This window comes from Siniperca chuatsi, linkage group LG11, assembly GCF_020085105.1.
Source record: "Siniperca chuatsi isolate FFG_IHB_CAS linkage group LG11, ASM2008510v1, whole genome shotgun sequence".
Classification (NCBI taxonomy): Eukaryota; Metazoa; Chordata; class Actinopteri; order Centrarchiformes; family Sinipercidae; genus Siniperca; species Siniperca chuatsi.
Window position 1 is genome coordinate 19,609,835 of NC_058052.1, and position 21,301 is coordinate 19,631,135.

Below are 21,301 nucleotides of genomic sequence, written 5' to 3' on the forward strand. Positions count from 1 at the left end.
TTAGCTAACATTAGCTTCTGACAGTGTAATAAGGATGCTAATTTAGCTTTGACAAGTTCTTTCTCTTTTAAGGGCATGGCAATGCTAATGTAATTTTAATGCTTTAAAAAGTAAAAATTGCCTGTTTTAATTATTTTAGATCATTTTTATACTTAATCATTTAAAAAGAACCTTTATAGATTATTACATAAAATAATCTTAATTGAATTTTTTTCTGACTGAGCAGACAACACTTTAGTTAAAAAATTTTTTTTTACGGGTTCATAATTTCCTAATAATTTGTTAGGAAGTTTCCTATAAAGCACTATAGGGAAAATAGGAATGTTCTTTAAAGAACTGCTCCATTCAAACCCAACTAAATAATCATTCACTATTCATTTATTACTTGAAACCTTAGTCTTCATATATGTTGAGTTGAGTCTTCATATATGTTGAGTGTTGTAGTGAGTTTTGTGACTAAAAGACTAGTGTACCAACTGAACTCTGTCTCAATTTTCCCCATAATTAGTACCAAATTACATAATTCCTCCCAGGAAACATAATGGAAGCTATTAGTTAAAAAAATAATCTGTAAAATAAAACGTTAGCGATATCCTAGGTCTCCTGGGGGTATTTCTGCTTGATTTTAATGCAGTGCCCAGGAGACGAATAATAATGTTTTTGGTTACCCCCTGAGTTTTCTCAAGCACACTACCAGGACAAAAGTTCCACTTGTACACAAAATATATCTCATGGGCTAACTGCAATAAAATTAACTGAAGGCTTCATTATCCCCAGAGGAACCCTGTCCATTTTGATTACATGACCTAACAACCTTGCACCAAATTTCCACTTCCACAGAAGATATTGCATAATGTAATAGGTTGATTGCCCTGACATTTGCTGGCCACATTCATGCTCCTCAAAGAGAGAAGCCTTTTGAATTTTGTGATTCACTGACCTGTTCTGTAATGCCATTGTGAGGTCTTTTTCTATATTTTTAGCCCTGAGAGGCAATGCGCTACAAAAAGCTAAACCATTAACACGTTGTTCTTTGCATTCAACAATTTCATATAATAAGGTGAAGGAAAAATTGCAGCCTCTGAAGATGACATTAGAGATGTTACCTTAGATGTTACCTTTCTACAAAGTCTGAACTACTTTACAAAGTACAAAAAAAACTGCTTTGCTCCAAGCATATTGAGGTACTTCTTTGCTTGTAAAATTGTGCTTAAAATGTAGCTCCCCTAGCACTGCTAATACAACCCATCTCACCAGTATCTTCTCCCAGTAATACAGTATGTACTGTATTATTGTATTTGTATCTGTTCAAGCCTCAATCTGTAATTTTTGAACACATAAATTATAATTATCTCATACAGATATGAAGAATTATATATATATATAAAAACTTTGTCCTTCACCCTCCGCGGGTGGTCTCATCCTTCGAGCTCGGGTCCTCCACCAGAGGCCTGGGAGCTTGAGGGTTCTGCGCAGTATCTTATATATATATATATATATATATATATATATATATATATATATATATAGCATATAGCAGAAACCTGATCATCAATGAAAATATAGGCCTGTTGTCTTCCTATTTTTACAATCACTACTGATGTAAACAAATCTTTTACAGCATCAGACTGTCTGATCACTGACTTAGAATAAGTAGTGTCAGTCCTGGTATTTAAAGACCTCTCAATCAGTTCGGATGTGACAGAGCAGATTCCAGTCTTGTTAACTTTGGCAATGGGGCTTTTGTTTACATGTGATTACGGATTTAAATAATTTTCAAACATGCTGACAAATTGCAAATGAAAGACATAGTATAAGCAATGATTTACCAAGTTGAAATAAATGTTTGAATTAGTCACAAGCACTTTATTTAATTAATCCATTACCCTCAAGTACAAAGTTTAACTGAATTTGTTGATAACAGAGCCAGCAAATGTCTTTAAGGTGTCAGTACTGCCTGAGCATCTTTATTTTCCTACCAAAATACAACCAACATCTCTTGCACCTTTAGAGATCAGTGGTGACTAAAGCAATGTTCATTTTTTACAGTAAAAATAAACTTTTCTTTTAAAGGGGACTGCTTGCATTTAAATTGAGCATTAAATTAATAGTGTGCTCCAGTACCCTGTGTTCAGTTTGTGTGAAGTGGCCAATGATCCTCTCAACAGAAAATTCCATTACTTCCACAGTATTTTAACACTCTTGCAGGGTTCACAAATTGCAAATGGGTGTGAAATCAAGTACACAAAAAGTTTGATTTATCATTCTTTTTCATTAAGAGCATTACATAAAGATTGTTTTAGCAGAGAGTAATGTGCATAGAGTTAGCATCACATATTATGAGCATGTACAAGCACATTTCGGTTAAATCATTGCCATTGACTGTATATTTAAATACTCCATTTGTGTATGACAGTATGGACATTCTTTAAATACTATTTCTTCATTTCATGCTCAAACAGTATAGAACATGAGTTTACTGAAAGGTGACATGTAGCCAAACAGCTGTGTGATATGGACAAATCAGGAATCAGCGTATATTTCTACTAACAATCGGTCTAAAAATGCGTCGACAAAAAAAAAAGGGAAATAACTTGACTACGAAAGTAAACATATTTAGTCAGCACACACATTAAAGGTACCAAAACTTCCTGGAGCAGGAACAAGCGAGAAAGTGCTTACATGTCATTAGAAATATTTGGGGAAAGAGAAAAATGTCAGCACAATTACTTTATATATAATATCTATAAAAAGATTCTACAGTTATGTATGTTAAAGAGTAATCTAACACACACATCAAAAACATGTAACCATAACACAGAGGTGTCATGTGTGCCATACAATACAGTGGCAAAACTGTATATGTATAATAAAGCACAAATGCAGACAGCATCCTCTGTATCTCTTGCAGCCTGCCTCGTAGAGCAAAAGAAAATGTGGAAAAAATTAAACCTCCAACTCAAATTGAAGGCTTTAGATGTATACTACTAAAATTGACACTTTGGCTGGTATCAATAAGGACTTAACCTGTTGAGCTTGATATAATCTTTATTTTCTTATTGTCGGAGTTTATTGTACTTATTTCTAGGGGCATGTAAGCATTAACATGGTTGTTGGTGCCTGAGAAAACGTTTTATCTTAAAACACATTACTCATGAATACTGCCCATTTAGTCTACTGTGTTCTTTAAGCCACTGAGCTATTTTAAACATTTACTCTTGCATTCATGTGGTTTCCCACTTTTCCTTTGTTGATACTGTATATTTTGGGCCTTTTGGGAACCCATTTTCTACACTGTTTATTTTTGGATGGCAGTAGGGCTAAAATTGCTTTTGCAGCCTGTAACTCACTTTAAAACATCTCAAAATGCCTTATCAGACAATTGTATTCCCAAAACAAAGGCAGTGTGAGGAAACATGATAATACATGACATTGCTAGACGAAACAGGACTTTCATGTCTAATTTCTTCCACTGAAACTATGGAAACATGATCCACCAAGCTTTCTGTATTTTTGATGGATTAAATTTCACCTCTAGCTTTGCTCACAGAACCCTACTTTCTGCACAAATATAACAAAATGTACAATGCATTGTTTCTCACAATATAATTTGAACATGGCAATTTCTATTTGTTTAGGGGGCATCTTTTACCCAAGAGTACCAAGACACATGACAATGCTCAGCATGATTACAGACAGTCTAATGCGTCAGAAAACTATTCAACAAAAAACTGGTATGGCCACACAAACAATTCATTCAACACATTTGATCCAACTTTCTTATAGATTCCTTAAATTCATCAAGAGATGGAAGGCAGTGGGGTTAAAGGTCGCTCTCTCCATAGAGGGCAGTGGAGAAGGCAGTGTAGTCCAGTGCCCCTGGTGGTGCTCCATGGCCGGTGTAAGGCGGCATCCTCGTGATGCAATACTCTGCTTGTTCAGGGGGAAGTTCTCTCCTCAGCTCCTCCACTAGTATGTAAGGCTGCGGTGGTGGAAAGAAAATGCTTTTCAGACATGTTTCCTAAAAGATTCATGCCAATACCCCCCTTTTTCCATTTTAAGCTCATGAACTAAATTTATAAATCAACATGGCAAATACTTACTGATGAAATAATGACTGGAATAGAACAGATTAGTGTCGGCTAAGAATATCTGCCCATATGTCAGTAAATCACATACCTTGTCAGTTGCCAGGATCCGGAAGGACGCCACAACCTGATCGGCAGTGTCTGTATCAGCAGTCTCTCTGGTCATAAAGTCAATGAAGGACTGGAAAGAGACGATTCCAGTGCCATTGGCATCCACCAGCATCATTATACGGGCAAACTCCACCTCTCCCTGAGAAAGGCATGGATGGAGAATGAGAAGAGTATGTACAGTATGTGTAAAATTGTGAGAGAAACTGATAGAATAGCCCCATCCACCCACCCACATTTGAATTACCTACCAAGTCATAACCCATGGAGATGAGGCAAGCTCTGAAGTCATCAGTGTCCATTGCTCCATTCTTCTTCTACAGTCAGAGGACAAATTGGTTCACCATACGGGAAATGAGGAGGAAAGTAGAGTCAGGGGAGATTACAGAAAAGACTAAAGCATAACAGAGGCACAAGCTAAGTGCATCATATACTCTACAACGTGCTTGTCAATATAGCATTAAAACATTGACAATATTATAAGACTTTCCTAAAAACATATGCAATGTTTTCAAACTTTTTCCAAGTCTCACATAATTGTTGTTTTGCACTATGATAAAATAACTCAGAAGAGGAATGCTTTCAACTTTAACCACCTAATCTTTTGGCTTTTGCGATAAGACATTAAAGATGCTGTCAATTTCATGATAAGAGGTTTGAGAGCTTAAAAACTCAGGAAAGAAGTAATTACCACAACTGTGCACATGGAAGTTTTATACAGAGACACAAAATGTTCTTATCTGGGACATAATACACAGCAACATTTTGCCACTTTTGTGTTGAATTTTGTATTTGGCAGGTGTACTATCCATGCTGTTACTCTGGTATGGTGAGACATAGTCGGTGGAATTCCTACAGATGTAGCTTGAATAAATGAAACACCACACTTTGTGTGCTTTGTTGCACTTTGAAAGCTACCATCACCCCCTGCTCTTCTAAATTAAAAAAAACAGATTTAGATTTTGATCAGTCCCTCAAATGGACAAAAAAAAAAGACTCCAGTGATGTGAAATGAGAGCTGTACCCTGTCAAAGTGGTTGAAAGAGGATCTGAACTCATTCATCTGCTGCTGGCTGATGCCTTTGGCATCCCGGGTCAGGATCTGGGTCTCAATCTCATTGATGGTTCGGGCGATGGTTGTGAGGAGCAGCTCCCACCCGACACGGATATGCTGTTGATGAGCAGACGTGTTACACAGAGAAGACACACCTTGAGTTGTTTAATGAATATTGAATGTTTTAAAACTGGATTACAATACTGAATTTCAGTATCCGTACAGAGCTGTAATGAGTATCTTATGTAAAAGCGTGTGTGTGTGTTTGCAAATACTGTACATGCATGCACTGTTCATGTCTATGCATGTGCATAGTCTTGTAACACCGTTTGCCACTGCCCGGTACCTCCATAGTGTAGTTGGTGTGTTTGTTATCGAACACCAACGACTCTTGGATTAGCTGGTGGTCTCCCTCCAACTTGTCGATGTTGGGCTTGTAAGCAACAATGATGTGCTCAAATTGCTTCAGCTGGGTCATCTGGTCCTCTAGGGTGCCTCCTATCTCCAGGGAGCAGCGCCCAATTTCCTGTTAGGATATAACACACACACACACACACACACACACACACACACACACACAGCTCAATTGTTGGACCAATTTAGATCATACGATGTTAGTCTAAAGATCTGATGGTTTGTGCACTGATACTGGACGGATTTACCTGTGGCCAAGAGTAAATTCTGTCAGGACATGTAGCATTTGATGAAGAAAGATTTTATGTGTATAATACTTGGCATTATTCAGTTATCATCATTATCAGGAAAGCCACCATCATGGTCACCCTTATGTAAAATGCATTTGAATATAATTATCTTCCATTTTAGGTCTTTGATTTGATTAGCTGGAGATAACTGTCAAATTGCTTATGAAGCCTGGATGTCTAACCTCCATCCTGGCCTGTATCCAGGGTCCAATGAGATTAGCCTGGGCAGCAAACTGTCGTCTCAGCCTTTCATGGGCATGCTGGCGTGCCATCTCCTCCTGGAGGGCACCATCTCTCTGAGGAACCAGCTTCTTCACCTAGAAAACACACATGCACACACAAAGGGCATATTGTAATTGTGAGAAGATGGCTCCTCCTGAAAAGAGCCATAAACATTCAACCGAATTGTGCTAGTATATTTGGATTATATGCTTTAGATCCTTACTGGGCACTGAGTCCTTCATCTCAGTGATAAAACATTAGAGCAGCACTTCTTTATTTTATAAATGAAATGTAGATATTGCACTCCTTGTTTCTTTTTTATAATTCATGCTTTTATATGGCCAGACAGCCACTATCTGAATAATGACTTTATTCCTCGATATGAGTCTGTAAGTTAGTTTTAAGGCAGTAGCTACCTTTTCCCACTTGTTGAGAAGCTCTTCAATTGTGATGGTGCTGTAGGGGTTGATAATGTTGGCCTTGATCCCATAGCTCTGGGAAATTTTCTGCACCTCATTGTGGATTCCCAAGATGGCCTGTCTCTCTGCATCTGCCTCAGGTAGAGTAGCTTTGAACTGCTCATGAGCTGCGATTAGACTCTGGAATGGGAAAAGGGAAGTCCTGAAACATTAAAATTTCCATGTGATGACATTGTGGTTCTTTCAGGTGTGACAAATCTACCAACATTACTCACTATACAACATTGAAAACATGTACATGAATCACAATCTTATTAAAATTGGGAGCAGGTTGACTGGACTTTAACAGCAACAATACTGTGAAATTAAACTATAATCTCACAAATAGCAGTAAGTGTGTGAGTCTACAGGGCTGTGAGTAAGCCTACCTGGACCTCTTCGATAGTATGCACTATGAACATGTCCTGCAGATCCTCCATGGCTCCATCCATCCAGTTGTTGAAAGGAGCTGACCTCTTGGAAAACTCCAAGAACAACTGATCAATAGTCTCCAGCAGCTTTTCTGTCCGCTGAAAGGATATCACATATCAGTTGTATATTTTTAAATCCTGGAAAACCCATAACATCCAACCTATAGCTCAGCATTAGGCTCTACCCTGTACTTAGGAGGCATCATTTTCATGATTTCACATACAAATCCTGAAACAAACATCCCCTCACCCATTTTGATGGCTAATCCCAGGGTGCATAACTTTGGTATGGCCTGCTAACCCCCAACTCTGGCTTGGTTGTTCATGATAGAGTCCCTACCCTCAGCAGGGGATGGCAGGGAGTGGAAGATGGACAGAAAACAGACCTCTGTCCCTGTCATTCAGACTTAAGCTCTTGGCCCTTTTCCCTGGCCCTCACACATGCAGGTCTGGAATAGCCAGCATGGATCAGAGGAAGTGGCTAGTGGGCTTTCGGCCAGTCACTTCCTGGACAGGACTCTTACATCTATTTCTCCTTTATCCCCTCCACCCTCCCATTTTACCATCCTATCTGGGTCAGGGACTTTAGAGGGGATCCAATTATGTCTCCTCATCAATCAGTTGTGTCTTCACTGTTCACATGTCATTGACAGACACCTAAATATGATTACACAGACATTTTGATTAAGTTGGTTTTGGATGCAACTTCATTCTGCATCTATTATGATCTGTGTGGAACATTAGTGCACTCTTGTGGGGACTTACTAACTCATCCCAACATGTGCAAATAGATTAATCCTTCACTAGCTATAATGAAAAAACACTTTAGGCCTTTGCGAAACTGGTCAAATGGATATGAATGCTTTTCATCTGCTTTCAGTCATAAATTCAGAAATGCCATTTTAATTTTATCTTTGTGATCAGCCTTGAATGTTGCCCTCACCTCCAGAGCCTCTCTCCTCTTCTGAGTCAGGGTTCCCAGCTTGTCCCACAAGTCACAGATGCTCTGACAGCGTTGGTTCACAGCAGCCACGTCGTGGTAATCCAGCTCACTGGAAAAAACAAAGCACGTACTGTGGTTTGTTTCAGTTGTGGAAAAGAGCTTACTCTACTGTGCTCCCCAGGCATTGAGATGCCTTTTAAAAAAAAAAATTAAAAAAACAGAGACTGACCGCCGTAGTTGAAATTGTTTAACACAACCAATGACTAAGGTCTGATCACCTGTGATTAAAGAAACTGCTAAAATTGAAAGTGTACTAACACTTTCAATGAATGCCTCCTGAATTACAGTTTCACAATAGAATACGATAAAAAGACCATTTTCATTTTGCTGCTGGAAAGGCAAATGAAATCATGGAGCAACAGGCACATGCAGGTCTTTAAGTTCACCAACAGCTGCAGACCCAATTTTAGACTTAATGCAGACACCTCAATTTAAATAATATTAACCTTAAAAGTTGTAGGCTCTAAAGTACAGTTTTCAGCTCCGGTACAAGCTGAAGACCTTCATGATTCAGTCAAGCCTAAAGGCGTCACTATGGTCTTAAGTTTGGACATGACGATAGGCAGCCAGCTTGTAGGTGCTCCTATTTATAATACTTACCAAGGTGTGTTTGGATTCCTTTCCCTGGCTATACTGATGAGGTACATCAGAGCTCTTGAATATGTAGAGCTTACACTATTAAGGAAGTTTTATCCACTGTAATTCTGTCCTCTAGTGGAACAAAAGGCATTTGTTTTTTTAAACGTGAAGTCAAATTTAAGGGCCAAGACATAGTAAAGAATGTGGTAGTCATTTAGTATTTTATTTAAAAATTTCAGAAAAACAAAGTTGAACACAGACATCACACATTTTAGTAAACTGCAGGGACTACTAGAGCTGCCGTTACAGTGATCTGCTTCATGTTTGTTTAAAGACTAAGCTTTTTTTATAATCCTGGCGCTGCAGCCAGAGGCCATCACTGGGAACCTCCTGGGTCTGAGTAGGGAGGAGTGGAAGTTGATCGCTAGGGAAGTGATATCTCACATAATGGACTCCACCCCAGTGGTCCCTGCCAGTCTCATAGTCTGACTGGAAGTCAGAGACTGTGCCCGGAGGAAGTTGACCGGTCAAGAAAAGGTAGTACTGGTTCGGACCCACTTCCTGAATGGGGCCCTCAGGCATGGAAACATCTGTCAGCTTGTCAGCTCCGTGTGTAGCCGAAGCATAGGCAGCCAGTGGCATTAAACCTTGCTCTTCCGTTTCCCGCTCTTCATTTCCCTGCTCATAGATGGAGTCATAATGATGCAATTCACCAGCCTGGAAGCCAGGTTCCTGATATGGAGGTGGTGGCGGCACAAAGCTTAGCGCCTCCCTTTCAAAATTACCATGATTGAAGTTCTGTTCATAATTCTCAAGCTCACCTGCCTGAAACAAAGGTTGAGGGGGAACAAGGCTAATGTCAGATATGGGCTGAGATGTTCTAGACACTGTATTGGTAGTTGTAGATGCAGCCATAGGATCCCAACCAGCAGCAGCATTCCACGAAGCCACATTGGACATGTCTGGAGTACGGCTTGCAGGGTAGGTTTCTGGACTAGAATACACTCCCCCCTTCACTGGTTCATACTGGAATGAGACAGCAGGGTAACTCATACTGAAAGGCTGAGCAGGAGCACTTTGGGATGAGCTATAGTCGAGGCCAGGAAGTGCCTCCAGGTTAGTAAGACTAACCTCATTAGGATCACGCTGGCTCCAGCCTAGGGGCCAAAAAAAGTGGTAAAACTCTTCAGTTATTCAAGTCTAACGCTTTTAGAGTACAATTATAGTCTCAGTGAAGTGATAGTCTTACCATTTTTAGTAGGAAAGCAATGGACATAACAGCTGAACAGTGTAATGAGGAGCAACTGACTGTAAGAAAAAACATCATGGTAAAAACTTGAGTAAAATAAACAAGCCATTAATAGAAAATGAACATGCAAACATAGGCATTTGATCATACCTTGCAGGAAACCAAGTGGTCATTTTCCTTGTCAGCTGAAATGTTATCATCTTCTCTCAAAGTACCGGTTAAATATGAAACAGGAAATACTCTGTGGTCAATCCCAGACTGAGAAGGTAACGATGGACAGGTGTTCATCACTGATTGCTGATTGAAAATGTCAGCATGCCACACCTTTAACCCTTCTATTGAGATATACTGTAGTGACGAGCACTTAATTAAGAAGAAGAGGGTTTAAGTAGTTTTCATGAATACATTTTCCAATGTGGTTCAAAATCATCTCACATGCAAATCACAGTTTAGAGAGTTCATATTGTTCCAAATTATTTTCTGCACTGCTTGTCCCCCTCTTTTTCTTCTTCCACTGTCTCAAATGTGAATAAAGAGAACAGATGTTTTTGGGACCATTAAACTACTGCATATTCTATGTGAGTGCAGTGTTGTGTTGTGCTCACGTCCTTTGCTGCTTGTCATCCATAATCTATACAGACAATCACCCCTGGAAGTTATACAGTGTCTACAGCCAAAATGCTATTAAAATAATATTTAAAAGAGAGAAACAGAAAAGATTCCATTAGTTGATTTTGCTATTAGTCCCCGTGATTGTGTTTGGCAGGAGTGAAAAAACATACTCCTGGGCCTCGATGACACATGACTGAAAACGTCTGCTAAAGGGAGTACGTACTTAAGTTCCTGTGCAATGGCGGCAATCTGCTCCACTCTGTCCTGGTGGGCTGCCAAGTCACTCTCAAAGGCCTCGTGTTTTCGAAGCAATGCTCTGATTTCTGTCAGGGTGGCTGTTTCATAGTCCTTCTGGGAGAGGATCAGTTCTTTACCTGAATATCACACATATGCAAAGAGAGGAAGAGGGATGGGGTAAGACAAGGGAACACCAAGATGATTGGTAGGTTAGATCTAAACACAAGCCTTATTTGGTCATTGCAGATGAAGAAAATGACCTGCTGCAGTCCACTACAGGCTGATTGCATTGGACAGAGTCTAAAACCTTCAATCAGATTTCATTAGGAACAAGTCTAAACAAACCCCACGCTTAAAGGGAACATTTACACTGAAAAGCAGGCAAAGAAGCAGAAATACAGATGCCTGTAGATAAACTGGAGCTAACAAGATATGATAAACAGATAAACATGTAGACCTATAGACATACTGTAGCAGTGAGAGATAGATAGAAAAGCAAGAATACAGACAGTTAAAAAGCCAAACTACAACTGACCACTGGCCCAGGTCTCATGATTGGTGGCTTTTTGGCGAAACTTTTCAGCCAGATGGTCCAGCCTCTCCAACCTACGGATCTCTGTAAGGAGCCACTCCTCATAGCCTTTCTCTGCCTGCTCCAGGCCCTGCCATGCACTGGCTATGTCCTGTACACACAATGAAAATGAAAAAACACAATTTAAACTTACTCACTTAAAATGTTTTGAATTGATTCTACGCTGTCAAATAAGAAAATTAAATAAATTTGAATACTAAGCGGAGAAAGAATTGTGACTTACAGACACCATCTTCCCCTCAGAGGGCATGAAGGCAGGCCGATTGCTGATGCGCAACTTGGTCTGCAGGGTGTTGAAGTTAATTTCCAGCTGGCACTTCTCCTGCACCTTAGGGGGCTTGTGCTGGCGTCTGTAGTCCCTGAAGTCCTCCAGCTTCCGCTGCATCTCCGCCATGGTCTTCTCTGGGGTCCGGTTCTCCAGCCAGGGAGTGGTGCGGCGGATCCACTCCAGCAGCTTTGAAACAAATGGACAACATGAGAATAAGGGGAGAAGCAAGAGAGCTCCATGTTAAGATAGCATTGTGTCAGGAAGACCGTGATGAATTATTAATTTTTTCAGCAGATTGGTCTCAGCTTATCGCAGCAATGGGATACATACATATTTTTGATTTTGAACTTAAGTCTGTACTTTTACTTTGAACTACTTGCATGTAACAGAGGACACATTTTAGTGTAATATGTACTGTATGTACCATTATCCACAAAGGTTCTAAAGTTTTGCTAAATTTTGCTTTGAAAAATCAAAGGTTTCATCTCCCACTATTTTTTAAAATGAAATTTCAAATCATGTTTTACCTCACTGGCCAGTCTCTCATACTCCTCCATCATTTTCTCATTCTCCTGGTTTACACCGAGCACCTTACAGATCCTGTTGGCAGCCGTCTCTGCCTGAGAGCATAGGGCATGTCAATAATGTAAGCAAAATAACACAGTGGGCCGTGCTCCCATTGGTCCTTCCGATATCTCTATTAACATTATCCTCATAATAAACAAGATAGATAAGTAATCTAAAAATTAGAAAAAAAAAAAAGAAATTGGTAAGGGGACTGGTTCAGCCACTATACCTGCTCAGCTCCAGCAAAAGCATGGTAAAAGCAGGACACGTAGGTCATGATAGCTCTTTCATCAGGCTTGGGGGTGTTGATGATATCTATGGCATCAAGAGGGAGGAAAAGTCAAGGTGGCAGAAAGGAAGAAAAAAGTGAAATATCAAACAACTGGAAAACTGCTTTGAATAATGGAAAGGAGACAGAAACAGCACATCAATTTTATGTCTACTTCAAGTGTATTTTAAGACTGAAATAGACCTCAATATCCTCATACACACACACTGAAGTTCATATTGCAAACACATATTTCAAAGAACAGCATATGAGAAAGTTAAACATTTTAATCCAAAAACTCATATGGGGTACATCTATTCCATAAAACATTACCTTCTGCGTCCAGCATTTTGGGAATGTCCAGGTGTTTCTCGGCTATGTCAAAAGCCAGGTTCAGGTTCCCCAGAGGATCATCCTAAATAAAGAAACACAATTCTACGTTACTGAACAGCAATGCTGGACTTAAAATGCCACCGCGCTGACCTCCATGCTATGGTGGACACATCATACTCCCTGATCACCAACTGTACATGCACATTCATTTAATAGTACTTGTTTTAAGTTTATATTTGAGAGAGCTGCTGCACAAAAACCTAGAACTGACTTTATACGGTTTCTAGTTTTCACATGAGCTGGGTGTTTATTAGGAACTTCACATGTTGATGATTGCAGTTTGATCAGTACCAAGAAACCAGTCTCACTGTGAAAATCATGTTATTATTTTCTCAAATCCATAACATGAATGACTTTTTGTACATATTGAGCTTTTAACTGCAGATTACATCAAATGATTATTACGATTTATTTATTTTTATTAAACAACTGATCTTTTCTGTCTGTAACATGTGGTGTCTTTGAGATGAGCAGATGTTATAACTCACTTGAACGACTACACTGTTATGATAAACTGTCATAAATTAATCAGCTAGTAAATTAATCAATTAATAGATTACTCAAGAAAACAATTTACCCTTACAATATACATGTACATAATATATTTCTTGACCTTTTCAGATTTAATCAAATAAATTTGCTTTTCTCACGCAAATGACTGACGGGAGAAACCAAGTGTTTTGACAGAGTGGGTGCATTAATCCAACAGCTGACAGTGAACCCTTCCCTGTTAATGGTCAGTGAGAGTGCAATGGGGTAAAGGGATCATGCTATCATGCTGCTGCTATTGTCTCTATCTCTGTACCACTGTTCCTCAATGGTAGGTGGGTGGGGGCTGGCACACTACATGACAGGGCCAGCTGCTCACAGATACAGTGCAGGACAGATGGATGGATGGATAGGGTGGTAAATTGGTGTCAGGATGGATGGATGGATGGATAGAAGGATACCCCAAGGCCTCTTTGTGTGTGCGCCCCTGACCAGAGCTGTCTCAGCAGGCTGTAACACTGCAAGCTTCACAAACACGCTCACCTGGAGCCAGACTCAACAGCCGCACAATGCAACTGTCTCCTGGCAGCATGAGCAGAACTGAAACGTCGAGGTGTGACTGAGTGTGTGAATATGTATGTCAAAGAGATTGAAAGAGTGAGAAAAAGCAGTAGACAGAAATAGATATGGTAGATATGTTTGTGTGCCTCATCACTCATATTTGCCCTTTCCTAATTATGAAAATTGACACCATCTTTGCAGTGATACTTAAGACTTGACTAATAAATATCACAGTAACCATTTCATAGACATCTTCCTGACTTTGATGAGGACCGGCAGCCTCTAACTGGGGAACACTACGTGACAATAGCAGAGGTAAAGCTAAGCCTGAGCTCTGCAGGGACTAGGCTCATGTTTCTGTGACTATTCAGGGTCAACTCCAAGTCAGGCCAGTGAGTTGGGTGCTGAAAAGTGAGTGTTTCTGTATCCAAAACAAATGAGAATGTCACCCTTTGTAACCAGCCATGGTGTTCCCCTACTATACATATACAGTATCGAGCCAAATGTGGCCTTAATAAAGTACATTTTTCTATTTGAGCTCAGCAGTCCAGTTTCCAGTTTTTTAGGCCATGAACAATTTATTTGCAATATGTGCTTTTCAAGCATTCATTGGATAAAATCACAAAATAACGTCATGGACAAAATCTCTATCGTCGAATTTGACTTAAAAAGAGAACTCGCAGTTTTATATCAAAACAGACTTGGTGGCCTTCCCGTCTGGCTAAGACAGCAACTTCTTCCAGAAGGGAAAGGGTGCGTTACTTGTGCATTATTGTTACTGAACAAACATGGGAGGGCTGTCAGCTGTGCTCTCTAGCTCTCCAAATAAGCAGCACAGCTCACTGAGGCCCTCACCTGTTTACACACAAACACTGAGAATCCTGGCCATCCATTAAACCCACAATATTTAAATCAGCTGTGGATTTGTTTGCCCTGAAAAATATTTAAGCTCAAGTAGTATGCACAGACTTGTCATAATTTGAAGGCAGACATGCCTTGGTTGGCATATTTATCACTTCAGCTTTGGGTCACACAAGAGAGGCCACATGTCCTCACCATTAAATCCAATACTGTAATGGGCACAGTGGGGTGCACACAAAAAACAAAAACGTAGCAACAGTGTTTTTCATATTAATTATGCTGAAATTGTAAACCAAGTAAACTGCCTCAGTTAAGAATAATCAAGCATGAGCTGAGACTAAATGAATGCACTTAGGATAAAAACATTCTGCGGTGAAGAAGAAGCACATCCATAGATTAAAGTAGCATTGCATCCATTAAGCCAAATAACACACTGTTTACCTACAGCAAACATTACTGCACAGTGCTTCTGTCTGCCTATGACAACCAAGTGGACTTCCCATAGACAACTTACTTTATCTCAAATAATTTACACTGTAAACAACATGGAGCTGGTCCAACGAAATGCCACATATTTCTAAGTGTATCCAAATGTGCCATAAATAGTACCAACAGTCCCAACGAACTACTTCAAGCTCAAACTGCTATATTTTGTAATCTTCTGGATCAAACACTTCCCTGTACTCAGATAATGCAATCAAAACAGGCAACCAGGTCAGCACTGCAAGTAAGTCTTTAGCAGAGAAAAGAGGAAATGGTTTAAAAAGATGGCATACACCTGCAGTCCTAGATATAACCCAGTTGTCACAACATAAGTCAACAAATCATGAAAAGAAGCCCAAAGTGCCATTATTCTGAGTTCAGTGTGCATTTGTTTTCATCTATACACACTGTTATAGGAGTGTTAATTTTGTGGAAATCAGTCTGTTAGTGTTTTGGGGCTGAAACACAACATCCTGGTTACAAGTGAAACCACACGACACCTTGTTGAGCTTAGAGTAGTCGAGGAGGTCGGGTCTGTGTCTATGAATCAGGGCGCAGAAGGCCAGGCCATCCTTCCAGCTTCACCAGCCGATGAGCAGAGAGAACCAACATGTCAGTTCAGAGAGGTAACATGCCAACTTGACTCAGAGATGAAGCTGCTGGAGTCCGGTTCCAGCATTAACCATTAGAGGTGCAACAGCACTCGGTAGACATTTTGTATTGTTTAAAGTCAGTCTCAGGAAGAACTTGCTATATCGTTATAATAAATTGTCTAGTATGCCCAAATGAAATGAAAACATGTGCTGACATTTATCATCTCATTACTTGGATTATGACATGATTGTATAGAATGAGAGGACAACCTAGATTAGCTATCGATCACATAAACTATCATTTTAATCAAACAGCATTTAAAAGTCAATGAACAACATCTGATGTGTTGAACACTTACCTGACATGGAAGTTTTGGACATTGACATTCCTGTAGGGGGCAGTCTTTCTCTGACACCACAGGAGGAGACCCTCCTTGGCAGATGTTTCTGAGGAGAGAGCGAATTCACAGGAACTGGTTACATTGTATACTGCAATCCTGCGCAGGTTACATATTGCTTTGCCTTCAAAAACTCCCAAATTTACATTTGATGTCATTACATGTTGTCTTTTACCTTGTGTAGTTTTCCATGTTTACTTTCAGTGGGCACAAGATCTATAGAAAATGAGCTAGATTTGGATTCTTTGGATTTTTTTTATCTCACCTTCCACAGAAATGTCCTGAATGGCGAAGCGGAGGATGATAGTCCAGATCATTCCAAGAGTCATCTTTACATTACCATCCACAATCTCTGAAAGGCAAATAACCTGTTACAATCAATTTGCACAAAAGCATATAATACAATCTGATTAACACTCTTTATTTCTTCACTTTATTACTCATTATTTTATGCTTGTGGACACCTGATAGCCTGTAGTATATTAATATATACAGGAATGCTTTGGGTACCTTCAGCTCCAATGGAGACCAGTTTCACTCCTTTGCTTGTGATAAAGTCCAACGCTTTGTTGACGTTAGCAATCTTATGAAACCGCATCTTTCCTCTGTCTGGCTTGGGTAACCTCTCTCCTGCAAACAGAACATTAAGTGACAAAGTCAGATATGTATGTAACCTTATATGTATGCGCTTATTACCAAAAGATTGGTTTTAATTTTTATCACATTAAAAGCAAAATAAACAGCAAAATGACTACTACTGTGATGAAAATGCTGCTAACAGTGAATAAAATGTGCATTTGTATCTGACTGGTATAGTATCACAAAGAATAAATCATTGAACTAAAAAAACATGAAGAAACGTCTTCCTTTAGTGATCTAACCTGAGATAACTTCCAGAAGCAGCATGAGTTTGAGTCCATTCCTGAAGTCCTCCTCAATATTTTCAATTTGAGTACCAGCTTTCCTCAGGTGGGAGTTACACCAGGCTGTGAAGGTCTAACAGGAAAGGGAGACCCAGGTCAATTAAAATGGGATTTGAATGAAAATGTCATTGAGAATGAAATGAGAATTTATAAGAATGCATATAGCACATTCACATTTTAAGATGAGTTAAAGCAAGTTGGACTTTAACTTAGCTTAAAATCTCCTTTACATTATATAGATTACGCTATAAACATAATATTACCCTTTGCAGTAGACCTAAACAAACCGAGGCAGCTAACAGCTTAACAAGTCTTCACTACAAGACTATATACCAAATCGATGTTAACATTTGACCAGTGCTACATTTTCAGATTAACCTTCAGTGACCCATTAGTGTCCAATTTCAACTTTTTTCATCCAGTAGTTCCATAGCTAACAGCCATCAGAACAAACGTACTCCATGTGGGGTACTGAAATACTGTAAATCAAGTTAAGACAGGATAACTGTCATTCTCCTCCTATTTTTATAAAGTCTCTCAATACCCAGCAGCAGAGTTCACTGGCGCTCAGCACTGTACGGATGAAAGCTGGGAGCCAACCACAGAGCACATTCCGACCGATATAAGGTGTTAAATTTAGACTGCTCTGTTGTGACTCACGATAAGAGACCGGGAGGAAAAACGTCAAAACGTCTCGCCGTGTCAACATGAGCGAAAATGTCACATGGACACAGAACAAGTTTTCCCCTCACGTCACTTTCTGTCACCATTTTGCCACTTATAATGTGATTGGTTACAGCTGCAAGGAGAAAGCTTTATCACGGTACACGTATGCTGCTCTCCCAGGTCACACTCATTACTACGCTGAGGTATGAAGACAGGCAGGCATGGATAAAGGATGGGAGCACAGTCAAAAATTTGAATTTAAAATCATTTGAAGGATGAATGAATGGATCTGTCATAGTGTCAAAAATGTTAACTCCTGCCACAATAAAAACATTTAAATAAGCTATTATTATATACTAGAAATGAAAAGTTCATATTTATATGTGCTTAAATCAACAAGCTGATGAAAAACAATTGTCTATAATGTATGATGCTTAAGAATGGACGCATAAGATGGCTTTACTTTTGCATTTTTTGGCACTTTATTTGGCCTTTAAAAAAAATGTGAATGAATTTGTGTTATCATCCCTTTAAAATATAGGAGGAAAAGGTCAGATGTAACGTTTTATTTTTCTAAAACGTAGCTCAGTAATTTTTACTCTGAGTGCATTTTATATGAGCTACTTTTGACTTTTACATGAGTGTATTTTTACACCTGTAGTTTGATCAGCTTATATATACACAGCAAAGTGACATTACTTGAGAAAGATGTTTTAGCACTTTTTCCAACCCAGATTCTTACACATCCTTGTACCTAGAAGGTCTGTATATTGGGGCCAAGCCAGCCACTCAGGCTTTCCCTCTGGGTGCCGATGCAAAAACAGAATATTTCAGGATTTAGAGTAAAGGCCATCACATTCCACACTGAGTGAATCCCCAGGGTGTATGTGACATTGAACCGCTGCCCTCTTTGTTAAAAAACGTGGCCTGCTGGTCCTCCAAATTTGCCACAGTCGTAGAACCCTGCTGCCCACTTTCCAAGGCCCCCGCCTTCCTCTCCAGCACTACTAACCAGTGACGATTAAAGCTAAAAATATTTATGAATCACATCCAGCGAGGACCAACCCTGTCACTGAACTGGCTGATGCCTTTGGTGCCTCACTATTTCAGCGGCTGGCCGGCTGTGTCCAGGAAGATGGACAATAAAAGAGAACCAAATGTTAAACATGTCGAAAAGACAGAGCCTTATGAATGGATCTTCATGTTTTCTCATCCTTCTTCTTTTATTCTGACTTCTATTTAACTCACATAAGCATATTTATTGCTTATCCATACCACTTCTGCGCTTTCACTTAATGCAACACAGCACCATGGCAGTTCAGACTTGGCTTAAGTCTGAGTATCGCTCTCTGTAACATGAATGGGCACTGAAGACTTTATCAATCTGCTTGATAAACCTGTCTGAGTCAGGTAATAGATTCAAAAAGGACCACATAAGCACCGTCACATTAATATCCACTGAAGGAAAGCTACCACAGCTGCTAGTAGGATTTGAAATAAGCCCACCTCACCATGGCTTGAGCAAGATATGAGATTTAAGGCTACTGGAGAGAAATGGTTTGGAAAAAGTGACTAAAAGTGGCCCCTAATGGAGCAAAAAAAAAAAGCCTTGTGGCAACACTTACTGTGAATGTCAGGCAGGGGTATATGGTGTATAGTGTCACTATATGCAACCATCATTTATCAATTCTGATCATGTTTAACAGCTGCTCCCAGAACCAGACCACTCTCCAATGAGCACTTGTCAACTCCAAATTATAATCAGTAAAAAGATAAACACTGGAAACATAGCTGTGTATATGGACCAGGGACCTGACTGTCTCGTTGCTGCCTTGTGTTACCAAAAATACACAGTTTTGTCATCCCAGTGGGAGGCCACATGAGTTTATGGGCATGGAGCTGATGGCCTCCAGTTGTGCAAAGAGCTGAAGTTGAAAGCGCAGGCCAACTTTTAAAGCCCTAAAACCAACTGACTGAGTGGGAGGCCGAGGCTATATTGAGTTGAGCTGGTGTGCTGGTGCAATATATTTCTGCATGGTTTCTATAAACAAAAGAATTCCGCACCAAGGACACAGGATTAACCCTACTATAATGCCTTTTGGTCCCGAGGTTAAAATTAGATGCAGCGTCCATTCTAATCCCAAGAGCGTCATCATGTGTTAGAAGCATCTGTTGACAGCTCGCATTCCGCGCGTATCAGTGGAGAGGCAGCAGTCTGGAGAGCCGCTGGAAGGCAGAGCTATTGTTAGCTGGTACCCACCGCATCCGTCCGTCAAGCCGACCCCACACTGGACCCCGGCTGCGTCATGCAGACAGCACGTATCTAGAACCACGCCGGAAATAGAGTGATGCTTTCCTTCAACATAAAACTACACGTGAAACTTCCACTTGGTTGAAAAAAAGAAAAAGAGCATTCATTCCTTGAGTTATATGTTAAACTGCCCTTGCCTCTTCGCTGTTTTACATTTTCTTGTTTTGCCTACTTAAATTTCCGAGAGATAAAGCTAACTATAACTGGATACCGCACATATCTGCTGCTAACTTGGGCAAGGAAGACTGACTAAAGTTGATGCCGTTGCCTCGTTGTTTAAAATTATACTTAAATAGTGTATACTATTTGATGCCAAGGAGTTGGCTACCTCTCAAGTAACGTTAGCACAATTCATAACGGTTTGTGGTTATTAACGGCTAACGTTATCGAAGATTTGATGCGTTTGCGCCTTACCCTACATACAGGTATGTTACACACACAAACCGGTAATTATAGAAGATAAATGCTTCATTAACTTGGCGTCTATGGTAAAAGAAACACATTTTATTTTTATTTGCCACGCTTAATCCGTTTAACGCTCCTGACAAGTTAGGGTCTATCAAGTGTTTTATTTTGAAATTGTTAACCAGATGTTCAGCTCTTTACTATGGTCTGCTTGACGTTAGTCCCAACAGAGCTGAAACTATGTTGTCCGATACTGTATAAGACAATTACTGGCAGAGTATAAACTATTATACTCTTTAACTATTTGAGCTTTTTAAAACGAGCTTCCAATATAATTCTGAGTAACATAGTTTGACAGTTTTCTTCTTTGTATCCATCTCACAGTGGGTAAAATAGCAATCAATTTAGTTTTATTGTTTTGAAACAGGCGTTTTTCTTACTTTCCTCTGCTGTTGTTCCCAGGCAGGGTCCAGTAGCATGTCCCTGTCCCAGTCATCCTCCTGCATCATGTACTCATCCTCGTAGCCGTTATCATAGTGCACAGTGGTCTCCACCTGGGTCATCATCATTGTGCCGACTTTCTGTTCCCCCGAAACTCAACTACGGACAGCTGGACTAACTTTAATGCTGAGGACGGATAGTTTCCTGACTTTCTCTTCTTCGAATCGCTGCTTCTGATCTTTCGCACTCTCACACGCTTGCCCGTGTCCTCCCGACCTGACAGACGTCTGGCCCTGGTTGCCACAGATTAACAAGCGACGGTTTCATTAGTACTGGA

General features: G+C 39.9%; 2 protein-coding genes across 4 annotated transcripts; both read right to left on the reverse strand.

Moving 5' to 3' along the window:
• Positions 1 to 1,845: 1,845 nt before the first annotated feature.
• On the reverse strand, positions 1,846 to 21,271 carry actn2b (actinin, alpha 2b). Of its 2 annotated transcripts, none has more exons than XM_044214153.1 (21): positions 20,964 to 21,271; positions 17,100 to 17,214; positions 16,729 to 16,848; positions 16,484 to 16,570; positions 16,180 to 16,267; positions 15,728 to 15,806; positions 12,774 to 12,855; positions 12,402 to 12,487; positions 12,133 to 12,225; positions 11,561 to 11,791; positions 11,281 to 11,428; positions 10,732 to 10,882; positions 8,009 to 8,117; positions 7,024 to 7,164; positions 6,593 to 6,775; positions 6,137 to 6,271; positions 5,597 to 5,776; positions 5,221 to 5,367; positions 4,448 to 4,513; positions 4,180 to 4,338; positions 1,846 to 3,982 (listed from the first exon to the last, which is right to left on the reverse strand). In XM_044214153.1, the coding sequence occupies exons 1-21, from the start codon at positions 21,090 to 21,092 to the stop codon at positions 3,824 to 3,826; spliced, it is 2,688 nt and encodes an 895-aa protein (XP_044070088.1). In that variant the 5' UTR covers positions 21,093 to 21,271; the 3' UTR covers positions 1,846 to 3,823. The 2 variants fall into 2 exon arrangements, with proteins under 2 accessions (XP_044070088.1, XP_044070087.1); XM_044214152.1 differs by having other exon boundaries at positions 5,531 to 5,776.
• LOC122884351 lies at positions 8,850 to 10,320 on the reverse strand. 2 transcript variants are annotated; one of them, XM_044214162.1, is made up of 4 exons: positions 10,047 to 10,320; positions 9,897 to 9,955; positions 9,779 to 9,804; positions 8,850 to 9,673 (listed from the first exon to the last, which is right to left on the reverse strand). In XM_044214162.1, the coding sequence occupies exons 1-4, from the start codon at positions 10,094 to 10,096 to the stop codon at positions 8,966 to 8,968; spliced, it is 843 nt and encodes a 280-aa protein (XP_044070097.1). In that variant the 5' UTR covers positions 10,097 to 10,320; the 3' UTR covers positions 8,850 to 8,965. The 2 variants fall into 2 exon arrangements, with proteins under 2 accessions (XP_044070097.1, XP_044070096.1); XM_044214161.1 differs by having other exon boundaries at positions 8,850 to 9,804.
• Positions 21,272 to 21,301: the final 30 nt, after the last annotated feature.

What these genes read in the sequence shown, in the direction of transcription:
- LOC122884351 (XM_044214161.1), bottom strand. Translation starts at nt 10,096, where the DNA reads ATGATAACATTTCAGCTGACAAGGAAAATGACCACTTGGTTTCCTGCA. An exon ending in ACCACTTGGTTTCCTGCAAG is followed by an intron (nt 9,956 to 10,046) that starts GTATGATCAAAT and finishes TTTTTCTTACAG; the next exon opens with TCAGTTGCTCCTCATTACAC. An exon ending in TTGCTTTCCTACTAAAAATG is followed by an intron (nt 9,805 to 9,896) that starts GTAAGACTATCA and finishes TTTGGCCCCTAG; the next exon opens with GCTGGAGCCAGCGTGATCCT.
- actn2b (XM_044214152.1), bottom strand. Translation starts at nt 21,092, where the DNA reads ATGATGATGACCCAGGTGGAGACCACTGTGCACTATGATAACGGCTAC. An exon ending in GCTTCTGGAAGTTATCTCAG is followed by an intron (nt 16,849 to 17,099) that starts GTTAGATCACTA and finishes TTCTGTTTGCAG; the next exon opens with GAGAGAGGTTACCCAAGCCA. An exon ending in GTCCAAAACTTCCATGTCAG is followed by an intron (nt 15,807 to 16,179) that starts GTAAGTGTTCAA and finishes CGGCTGGTGAAG; the next exon opens with CTGGAAGGATGGCCTGGCCT.